Source organism: Dendropsophus ebraccatus, chromosome 9 (genome assembly GCF_027789765.1).
Source record: "Dendropsophus ebraccatus isolate aDenEbr1 chromosome 9, aDenEbr1.pat, whole genome shotgun sequence".
Classification (NCBI taxonomy): domain Eukaryota; kingdom Metazoa; phylum Chordata; class Amphibia; order Anura; family Hylidae; genus Dendropsophus; species Dendropsophus ebraccatus.
Window position 1 is genome coordinate 74,669,869 of NC_091462.1, and position 12,251 is coordinate 74,682,119.

Here is a 12,251-nt window from a genome sequence, read left to right on the forward strand (position 1 = left end):
GATGCAACAGGAAGTATGTCTTATTAAGTATACTTCTGTGCTAAATTCAAAATATATGTACATTAGGAAAATTACTATTAGGAACATTGGAATCCTCGATGCCAAAGTGAACATTCTTCTATCCATACAGAGAATCACAACTTTAGGTCAGAACTAGAGATGAGCGAACTTTACATTAAAGTTTGGCGAACCTGCCGAATCGAACTTTTGAAAAGTTTGGGTTTGTGCCGTACCGACCTTAAATGAACCACATTAAAACAGCTAAATGACTGCAGGTTTTTAGCTGTTTTAATGCGACTTCTAAGGGCCGATCCTTATACTTACATGTCCGTGGTCCCTCAGGGTTCTTCTTCTTCGGTCTTCTCCGGCACCTTCTACAATGAAGGCCCACTCAGCCAATCACAGACTGAATAGGATGGAGCAGCACCACAGCCTATGATTGGCTGAGGGGACTGTCACTCCTGAGACAGCCCACTCAGCCAATCACAGGCTGCATTGTTGCCTCATCCTAGTCAGTCAGTGTTTGGCTGAGCGGGCCTTCAGCACAGAAAATACTAGGATGGGACCAGAGATTCACCAAGACACACCGGGTGGTTCGTTGAACCCATCTGAACTTTGCAGAAAGTTCAGTTCAGAAGCAAACAAATTTTTTTGCTAAATGTAAAACAAATCTGGGTTCGGCACATTCAGTTTGTTAATCTCTAGTCGGATCCATTATCAGTATTTCTACTGTAATGGCTGCATGCTCATCTAGTGTTTATATTAATGGGTCCTAAGGTCCTAAAATAACATTTTATTTATATATTATATCATAGTCTAGCACTAAATATGACTAAATAATTATAAAGTATAAATTTCTTGCAAATGTGCATATGGGTTCCTTGAGATAAAATATTAATTGGTTCAAGGGAAACCATTGTTTGGTTATTGGCTCTGAAACCTCCAAAATATCATCCCAAAAGGTTTAAAGAAAGATAAGTAGATAACTAACATAGATAAAGCAAGAGCTCACTCACATCACTGCGTCCTTTGTGGATCCCCTATATAGTAGATGGCCCCCTCTGTAGCCACACCTTTAATTTATGGCCCCCTGTGTAGTCCCCCTTTAATAGATGACCCCCTGTGCAGTAGCTCTCCTAATCTTCTAGCATCATCCCCCTCATCCTCCAGCATCACCCCCTCATTTCCCAGCATCAACACCTTGACATCACCCCCTCATCCTTCAGCATCACTGTCCTCATCCTCCAGGATCAGCCCCCTCAGCATTACTCCTCTTATTTGCCAGCATTACTTCCCTCATTCTCCATTATCCCCCCCCCCCTTGCGATCACCCCCTCCAGAGGCGGATTAAAAAAAAAAAACTCACCTCCCACACGCTTCCCCGTCGCTGCATGTCTCCTGGTGCTGCCCTCCTCTGTTCTCTCTTCTGGCAAAGGCAGATCCTAACAGATGGCAGAGAATTCCAGCGCAGCGTCTGTAATATACTCTGCATGCACTGCAAGAGAGAACAGCGGAGAGACCTGCAGCTACAAGGGAGCATAGGGGAGGTGATTTTTTTGTGTGTTTTTAGTGTGCTCAATGGCCCTGCAGCTGCACATGACTCCGGGGCTCAAAGGCTACATTTCCACCTCCTCCCACTTCACCATCACCAACTTGTCCCCCAGCAACTCCAGCAGTACTCAGAGTCCTCCTCCAACTTCTTCCTGGGGCCCGACATGCTGCAGGTCGGAGTGGAGGCCCTAGGAGTGGAGCTAGGATTGTAAATGCTTGTTTGTTTGAAGAAGGGGTTAGTAGGCCCAGGGTTACATAGATGCCCTCCCACAGAGGATAAATTAAGTGCTGACTTTTCAGCAACCCATCCGAATCTCCTTGCTCAGTCAATCTAGGAATTTCTCTTATTTCCAAACTAGAAAACAATGTAGCTGGTACCTGTAGTAGTATAGTTAGGCTTTTATTGTACCTGCAGAACCTCAGCAACAATCGGCCTCTTCTCTCCTAACCCTCTTTATGCCCGCAGGTAAACACCCACTCTGTTTAGATTGACCACCCAGACATTGCTGGGCTTTTGTAGCTCAGGGGAATGCCCTGTCAGATTATATAAAATCAGTGTCGGACTGGGGCACCTGGGGATTCTTGGTGTATTGTACACTGAATGCTTTGTGGGAGATCAGAATACATAGTTATGTGGGAGCTCAGTGTGTGGAAGTGACCCCAGAACAGAACTAATATATATATTATCACCATACTGTACCTCTCAACATACCATCACACTGTTACTGACCATATCATCCATCATCATACTACTAACCCCTTCATTCTCCTGCAACTCCATTATCATATTACTACCCCTCTCATCCTCCTACCCCATCATACTACTACCCCTCTCATCCTCCTGCTCCTCCATCATATTACTACCCATCCATCATCCTCCTACCCCATCATACTACTACCCCTTCATCCTCCTGCCCCTCCATCATACTACTACCCCTCCATCATCCTCCTTCCCCCTTCATCCTCCTGCCCTTCCATCATAGTAGTACCCCTTTTATCCTCCTGTCCTTCCATCATCGTAGTAGTACCCCTCTCATGCTTTTGCCCCTCATCAGCATACCAGTACCTCCCTTATCATTCTCCAGCCCCTCCATCTGTATTTAAAACAAAAAACAACTATACTTACCTCACCTGTGTGGTGCCCCAGCGACTCCTCTCCCTGCTCTGCTTGAGTGAGATCGCGAACGCCGGAAGGAGGCAGGGCTTCCCTCGGCGGGGGCGGAGCTTCCGGGACTACCCAGGACAGGTTTTGCCGGGGCTGTCTCATCAGAGTTGGGCAGACCCGGCAAAACCATGTATTTATCCTGCTGCAGCTGGGGGTCCACTGAGGACAGGCAGCATCATCGTATAGCTGTCTGGGGGCCCCAGCTGCTGGACAGGCAGTGGGAGTGGGGGAGGGGCCCAGTCCGACACTGTATAAAATGTCTAAGGCCCCTATTCCACGGGATGATTATTGTTCAGATCATCATTAAATCGCCTGAATCTAAACGATAAACGTTCATTTGAATAGCATTTAACGATTACGACCGAACGGTTTAATAAGACCTGGACCTATTTTTATTGTTGCTCGTTTGCAAATCGTTTACTGATGTCGTTCGGTCGTCCGCAGTAGTGACGAACGCAATTGAGACGACAAGACGAGTTATAAGTAACGATTATCGTTTATCGTTAACGATTATGCAAACGATAATCGTCCCGTGGAATAGGGCCCTAAGGCTAATATCCTGGGGCTGCAGTGACGGATTGAAATTAGAGTTTTATCTCCCTATTTAGGGTAAGAAGCCCTATTGTACACTACCTTTACTCTAGTCAGCAAGAGGCTGCTGACAAAAAAAAAAAAACACTTTAATACTAATTGTTCTACTATTTTTTCAATGGACACTTTTTTCTTACTAAAAAAGCATTCAAATTTTCAGTAATTACCAAGCAATTTAGTGACGGCAACAATGGTAGCCAACAGAGAAGATAGGAAAAAATTATTATACCTCCTTCTCGTACTATATTTTAAGACACCCAGCAGGCAGTACAATTATATTGCTGACTGTAAATCAAACATTACTCTATCACAGCTGAGCATCAATCTGAAAGATGGTATTTACATGTCAAATATGCAAAGACAAAAAGCAATCTGTGAAGATTTAATCACTCGTATTTTCATCACTTATTTATAAAAACAAATAAAAAGTACATGAATGGCAATAGGAAAAAAAATCTACAGTTTTGAAAGTAATCATTTCTGTTCAATTCACTACATGCCATAAATTACATATCTGAATATGCAAAATTATTCTTACTTCGTATACACATTTCACTGAAAAAAACCCACAAACCCAGTGGGTAGTGGCTGGAAAAAAACAGTGCACTGGTATGTCTAGATATTTTAATTGTTCTTACTGTTTTCCATGAAGAGGTCTTGTTGAAGCATGGGGTAACCACTGTGTTCAATTTCTAGGTTACTATTCAACATATTGGCACAAAATATGTTAGTGTAATAGCTGAGACGCTTCCCAAACAGATCATCCCTGCAGTGGTTCTGTGGAAAGCAAAAGTAGCAAAGTTTTTTTTTTCTGCTCAAACAGCAAATCAAGCTTATTCAATGTTTGACCAGCACATAAAGTGTTAATAAAAGTACTTACTACTTTATTTTTATTTATTTTTCCTGAAAATCCTTTAAAAGCTTGATCCACTTTCAGGACACATAATGGTTACATCCATGATTCACTGTGCATGTGGGCTGATCGTTGTCTTCTATTACACGAGACGATTATCACCTGTAACGGCCAATATTGGCCGAATGCGGCCAATAATAATTTTGTGTAATAGGGACTTTAAACTAGAATAACGTTCCAATGACCGTGATTGCAATGATTTAGCATGTGCCGTTGGAACATGTTAAACCACGGCCGTTGTTTGATACTCAAAACAATGGCCATTATTTTGAGTATCAAACAGCTGTTTAAAATCATTGTGTGAACATAGGCTTATTGTTCAGGCACTAGATAAAGAGAAAGGGAGGCATTTATTAAGTCCGGCGTTTTTTACGCCGGACTTAAAAATGCCCCCGCAGCTCCGGCGGTACAGAGATTTATGTAGAGCGGACTGCCTGTACATAAATCCTGTGCGCGCCGGTGCGCACCGCCGAAAACCTACGCCAGCTGAGTACTGGAGTAGGTTTTCGGCGTAGAATTGGGCGGAACGGATGGTAAATCGCGCGGACTCTGAGTCCGCGCCCTCCGTTCCGCCCACTTCCCGCCTACTTTCCGCCCCCTTTCCGCCCCCTGGCGTACTCGGCGGAAAGTGCCGATTTGCGATTATTTTATTCGCAAATCGGCCATTTGCGTATAAAATAATACGCAAATCGGCACTTTCCGCCAAAAATCATCCGTCCGCCGGATGATACATGTGGCCCAAAGAGTTCATAAGTAGCCAGGAATGACTGAGCATTGATTGGAGAGAAGAGTTACTTAAGAAGAAAAGGAAGCAGCACTAGAGGTCCCAGCGGTGTCAGCGGGATGATGACTGCGGAGGACCAAGCCAAGTAGTCTAAAGAGGGGTGCTGGGCAAAACAGTGCAGCAAGACATGTTAGCATCTTTCTCCTTATATTCCTTCTTAAAATGCTTGTTAGGAAACTATTAAGAGGATACTCCAAAATCTTCTTCATTCAAATCAACTGATTTCAGAAAGTTTTATAGATTTGTAATTTACTTCTATTTAAAAATCTCCAATCTTTCCATATTTAGCAGCTGCAGGAAGTGGTGTTTTCTTTTCATTATGACACAGTGCTCTCTGCTGCCACCTCTGTCCAAGACAGGAACTGTCCAGAGAAGGAAAGGTTTTCTATGGGGATTTGCTGCTGCTCTGGACAGTTCCTGTCTCAGACAGAGGTGGCAGCAGAGAGCACTGTGTCAGACTGGAAAGAATACAGTACTTTCTGCAGGACATACAGCAGCTGGTAACTATGGGAAGACTTAAGATTTTTAAATAGAAGTAAATTACAAATCTATATAACTTTTTGAAACCAGTTGATTTAAAAGAAAACGATTTTTACCAGTGTACCCCTTTAATACAACTTTTGAACAAGCGAAGGCGAACAGAGCCAGCAAGATTAAAAACTAACCAGTTTGGATTATAATTATATAAATAACATATATTTGTTTTATAGCAGTTCAGTAAATGGGGTATGGGTAGGCTAATGAACACTTAAGGAAACATATTTTTAGTAAAAATTGAAAAATCCTGAAAATAAACAAAGCCAAGTGCTAAAAAGTAAATCAGCAGTTCTGCAGATTTAAATGTAAAAATAAGTGGCTGAAGAAATATATACAGTATGATATGTAAAAAGTTTACAGCTCAAAGCCCAGAAGCTTATTCAGTTTATGAAATAAATCGAGTTTTTTGAAGCTTATAATTCAGGAAGGGTTTTTGACCAATATTATGAAAAAACAAACATCAATGTATATAACTGCTTTTCCAACAATAGAGAGGAAAAAGCACTTATGACTCCCAATGTGTTTCAGAAACGTTTGTAGAGAATTATCAAAACTTTTTTTTATCTAAGGTAAACTCCCAAAGTGAAGATAGTCAGATACTGTATATTTCAATTCTGTTGAGATGCTTCAGAAACCCCAAATAGAAAGGGAACAGCTTTAATCCCCACCTAGAGTAGAGGGAATGGCTGGTCCTTGGCTGCAACTGCAAATAATAAAATACCTTGATTTGACAGGTTACTATTTGAAATCTAAAAAGCATTATCTGGGGGATGTGTTGGCAGAGCTACTGCCGGTCTTTGATGAATCATGAGGGAAGACACATTACCTGCTCAATTAGGGAAGCATTGATTATCCTCATTCCTAAAGAAGAGAAAGTTCCAATAATACCTGGTTTTTATTATTTTATTTACTAGATTAAGAAAAAATATTATTTTTCTAGCAAAATATTTACTGTATTCCTCCCATGCATGATGTCTGTAAAGAATTTAGAAAAGGAGAATCTGAAGTTTTTGTTTTATTTTTTTATTTCTTTCCAGTAAGGGTGAGGGCAGAGTAACATAATATGAGAATATTGTGAGTAAATCTGAAATATATCTTTAGATATAGTAATCAGTGGCGTAGCTACCATAGAGGCAGGGAAGGAAGTTGCTATGGGGCCCCTGGGGGGAGAGGGCCCAATGCACAGGGAAGATAAGAGCCTCCTGTGTCCTTTTGTTTAACCCCCTATGTACTGCAGTGTGTAAGTGACCCAATGTTCTCTTATATGCTGCAACACAAAAGAGGGTTAATAAGCTAAAGACAATTAGCTCTCTGCCTCTCTGCTCTGATAACCCCTGACCTCTGCAGAGGCTCAGAGAACAGAGGTCAGAGGTTATCAGTGCAGGAGTAGTGAAGGAGAGAGCTAATTGTCTTTAGCTTATTAACCCTTTTTTTGTGTTGCAGCATGTAAGAAAACACTGGGTCACTTACACACTGCAGTACATGAGGGGTTAAGCAGAAGGTAGTTTGCTCCTGCACCTATGTATATAACCATGAGTCAGTCAGTCTCTCTCTATATATACTGTATACATTGTATAGTGTGTAGGAGAGGGGGGGGGCCATACAGTTTTTTGATATGGGGACCCATGAATCCTAGCTACGCCCTGATGGTAATAATTAATATATTAAAATAAAACTTTTCAGCCACACACGCCTGTTCATATATCAAATGACTTTTGCTCCCAACTTCTGAGCGTGCATGTTTACATCGGCAGGGAGATATTTATTTATGCCCTTCTTTCCCTCAACAAGGTCTGATTTGAGGGACAATTTCCCTTAATTCTTGGTGGGGGTCATAGAGGCCCATCCCTTTATAGAGGCCCATCAGTCTATGGCTATGTTCCCCCTTATAATTTTTCCTCTCTGTTTTTGAAAAGATAAAATTACATCTGTCATGACAGACATCATTTTGCTGTATGCCATTTGTGCAATACCAGCTGTTAGTACATTATTCTAGTTTGGGGTTACTAATTGGCCTTTGGGTGTGTCTTAAATTGAAAAGTCCATTGAATTTAATAGTAAAAATGGTAAAAGTACAGTGAAAAAAAAAAAAATGGTGTGTGAGCAACTAAAAAATAACGTCCGATGTTCGCAAAAGACATCTGAAAATAATTGACATGATTATTATTTTGACATCCGCGCAGACAGCATCCATTACTTTATACACTGTCTGCATTGGAAGTCCCTCATCCCATTGATTTCAATGCATTGCATTAAAGTCAATCAAATTGTGGCAATAACAGACGTCTTTTTAAAATAGAAAAGGCGTACGCCTTTTCTGTTTTTTGAATGTCGTGTGAACATAGCCAATATCTGTAGACAGTGGATGACTTTTGGAGCTGAAAATATCCCTTTAAATCAATAAAACATAGAACAAACCTTTATATTTTGGGTATTAACACACAGGTAGTGGAGCTCACTTCACTATAATATGCTCGAGGTCAATGGTCAACTTTGTACCAAAGGTGAAAAGGATATATAAATTTATAAAACAAATCTGACCAATCCTTCAGGGTATATTAAAAAATATGAAATAGTCAATTTATTAAAATGTATACTTATATTATGAAATATCCACAAATGTCAGATGGGTGTCGTCTTATAGGGTGGGTGCTTAAAAACTTTGGAACCGGACTGGAAAATCTGCTGTCTCCGCATATGGTGGGGGGAGCTCGATAACGGCTGCATCCCTGCCGTATGCTGAGACCGCATGAAGGGCAGAGTAAGCTGCAGGTGTCTGGGTATGGAAAAAAGAGACACGGTTTAGTGGCACTGTGCCCAGAAAAACACCCCTTTTTCACCCGTCTGGCGCGTCTTGTATCCTACCGGTATTACTGTATCTCCTTCTCTGCCTCTCAAATCTCGCTGCTCTCTGATGTTTTGGAAGAGAGGTAGTCTTATACGGCGAGTATACCCCAAAATCTCTATTTTAATTGGAAAAGTTGGGGGTAGTCTTATATGTCATCTTATACGCCGGAAAATACGGTAGGTCCCAGGACTTTTCACATTTTTTTATTTTTACAACCATGTATAACTTATATTACTTCATATATATTAATAATTTTATTGCTATTTTTTTCCGGTTTATATATCTTGTGTCTAATTTTTCTCATTACTATTGCTGATATAGTTTACTTTTTATGTTTAGCAATTCTAAAAGGATTTTCACCTTTGATTTATCATGATCTTTTAGGTACTATTCAGATTATGTGAGTGAGATGCATTATTTTGAAGGGAACATATGTAGCTAAATTTGGTTCTCCCTGTTCTATAAAATTTACCATGAACGAGGTTTATATAAGAAACAGGTATTTTTAAATATGAGAACTTGAACAATGTGATGACATTTTGCATCACTGCACTTCTGCTGGACATCCCTGTAACGCTGGACATTCCAGCTTTTAGAGAAAGCTCACAAAATTAATATATAGCTGTCTCTCTTTGTACTTCATATAAAACAGACTGTCATATTACTATCATAAGCTACTCAGGACTAGTGCCCTGAAACATGTTTAGCCATATGTATACACTACTGCACAGTGTCAGTACATACAGCACCTGTCCACATTGCCACGCACCCTGTCTATACATTTAAAGCAGCCAAATGGAGAGCCAGGCCCAGCTACAGGCTATATTCACACAACGTTTTTTCAGCTCCGTTTAAAATGACGTCCGTTATTTTGAAGCTAAAAAAACGGACGTTATTTAGCAGCCTGGCCCCTAGTTTGGGGTTACTAATTGGACTTTGGGTGTGGCCTAATTGAAAAGTCCATTGAATTTAATAGTAAAAACAGAGAATGAACAGTGGAGAAAAAAAACTGTGTGAACTACTAAAAAAAAAAATGTCCGCTGTTTGCAAAACGTCCAAAAATAATTATCAGGTTCATTATTTTGACATCCGCAGCAAAAACTTCAGTTATTCAATACACTGTGTGCATTGGACGTCACACAGCCCTGCAGCCATCCACCAGAGCACTACTGCTGAGCCCAGTGTTCACCATAGCGCTACTAGCAGCTAAAGGACAACATAGACGGCATGCATATTCCATACGGATGAGAGGTTTCTTTGACCCGTTCCTGGCAGCCGCGGGTCTTCTGTCCCATTCCGGGACAGCCGACTCCCAGGCAGCCGAGCAACTTATCAGTGGGGATGCAGCCATTTTTGGGCTCCCCACCATATGGGGCGACCATACCCGGTGTATAAGACCCCCCGACTTCTAAGAAGATTTTTTGGGGTTAAAAAGTCGTCTTATATGCCGGAAAATACAGTATCTTTTTATTTAAATTTTTATCTTTTATTGTGTGATATTTAAATTTTTTACCATGTTGGCCCTGTAGTTTATTCTGTATATTGCTTTTGATGTGTACGATCTGACAACTGTGGATATTTTTATAATAAAAGTATGCATTTTAGTATTTTAATAAATCTACTAGCAATGTTACTAAATCTAGCATTTTAATAAATCTACTATTTTATATTCTTTTTTTTTAAGGTCATGTCCTCCAGAATGAAACACAATACAGTAACAATAGTAAAATCATTTGTTACCCATAACAACCAAGTTCAGCTATCAAATAATAAGCTCCTTTAACCAGTGTTTTAATTTGGCCTCAGTCACTGTTTAGGCTGTGTTCACACATGCATTTTCTTTGCACCATTTCATTGGTGTAATTAGTCATTTAACTGCCGTCCAGCAATGAAGTATCATTGCGTTACTGCTATAAAACTCCAACATGAACATACTCTTATGGCTGTGGTCTGTTGGGAGGAGAATCTCACAGTATACTTTTCACCCCAGATGACGTCTTTGACTACCTTTTTTAAAAAAAACGGCTAGATAACAATTGGCTTTACAGTATACCAATTCTCCATACATGTATTATGCTTACCATTTTTCCAATCATAAAGAACAGTAATTGATGAGACAACACGTAGTCAGAACACCCCTTTTGTGTCATCTTCTTCCGGCAAGGTGTCGTCACAACACAGGGCTCCTTGTCTTTATTACTATAGAACAAAAATAAATGAATATAGTTCAATATTGTGGCCTATTACACAGGACCTCAGGCTCCTGTATTAATACATTAATAGAATCTTTAAAAAAAATAGCATCAAAGGCAGAAGAAGCAGAATCTTATCTACATGTTGCATATTTGACGGCACTTAAAACATTGGGCATAGTGCACCCTGCTGGCACAGTTAATGAGCTCACTTTGAAATAACTCGGCTCCAAATGAAGAACCATGCCTTCTATTAATTTTAGTTTTTTTTTTTTTTTCTGAGCTGCAACTCATTTTAGTTCATTTTGCTGTCACCTTTTCACCTCTATTAAATTGGTTATACTTACAAGAAAATGAATGAATCAATATGTTCAATGCTTGTTAAACTTTGTAGACAAATTAACTCATAGGGGGAGATTTATCAAAGGGCGTAAAATTTAGACTGGTGCAAACTGCCCACAGCAACCAATCACAGCTCAGCTTTCCTTTCAGCACTGCCTAAAGCTGAGCTGTGATTGGTTGCTGTGGGCAGTTTGCACCAGTCTAAATTTTACAACCTTTGATAAATCTCCCCCATAGTGTCAGGCCACACTAGTACATTTTTTAACATTAATGATACAGTGGTTCTTAAAATGGAATTTCATGAGCCATGGTAACTTGTGAATGCATTTAACCTACCGAACAGGGTGATCTGTGGCATAAGTGACTGGTTAGAAGATCTGGCTAGTTAATATGCACATTTCAATGGTACCTTGCATGTGATTGGCTGATACTAATCAATGCATCCCTTTGGGGATAGGTAGAGCCAATCAACTGGTACTGTATTCTCTATAGTACTGCTTTACTAGTTTACAGCAGGGATGGGGAACCAGTGTCCCTTCAGCTGTTGCAAAACTACCATGCCAATAAAGCATGGACAGTCAAAGTTTATATTAAGGCTTTGGAAACCTAGAATTAATATCTTTAAGAACAAATGGTTGTCTCTTCTATTCTGTATCCCCTGCATGAGAGAGTTTAACTTATGGAATATTCTATCAATGTTATAATTAAAAAAAAAAAAAAAAAACATTTTAAGGCTATGTTCTCACAACAGGAAAATGATGGCCGTCTTTCTGAACAACCATCATTTTACCGACAAAAGACGGTCACATATTGGTAATAATGCAAATAACGCTCATGTTAGTTATTTGTGTCCGTCATTGTCAATAGACAGACGTCTTATAGCACTAAAATGGCAGCTGTCCAGAAAGACGGACATCATTTTCCTGTTGTGGAATTTCTGATTCCCACAGAACTTAAGTAGTGCTGCCTTTTGAGAGGAATCCAAGCCGGAGTGTATACACATAGGGGGTAATGTATAAAATGTCGAAAATTTGGTGTAAAAATATTCGCAAAGGTTAATTTTGCGAATATTATTTCCGCATCTACCCCATCTGCGCCAACTTCGCCAGTGGGGCGAGGAGGGGGCGGCTGCATGCAGAGGGGGCGCGGCCTCTGTATGCGCCGCATTTATCATTTTTCCAGCGGAAAATGATACTAAAACCTATGCCAGCTCTGAGCTGGTGTAGATTTAAAAATTCTCGCATTTATGGGCTCCGTGCGCTCAGGATTTATGTAGAGGCAATGCGCCTCCACATTAATCCCCTGAGCTCCGGAGCTGCGGGGAAATT

The 12,251-nt window shown here is 40.4% G+C and overlaps 1 protein-coding gene across 2 annotated transcripts in view; it reads right to left on the reverse strand.

The window, feature by feature from the left end:
* C9H16orf89 (chromosome 9 C16orf89 homolog) overlaps positions 1-12,251 on the reverse strand; it is a 52,852-nt gene that overhangs the window by 12,264 nt on the left and 28,337 nt on the right. For both annotated transcript variants that reach the window (XM_069985395.1, XM_069985394.1), the window contains exons 5-6: positions 10,471-10,588; positions 3,946-4,084 (exon numbers count right to left, since the gene is read on the reverse strand). In XM_069985395.1, the coding sequence (XP_069841496.1) occupies positions 3,946-4,084; positions 10,471-10,588 (257 nt within the window). The remainder of the gene's footprint in view (positions 1-3,945; positions 4,085-10,470; positions 10,589-12,251) is intronic.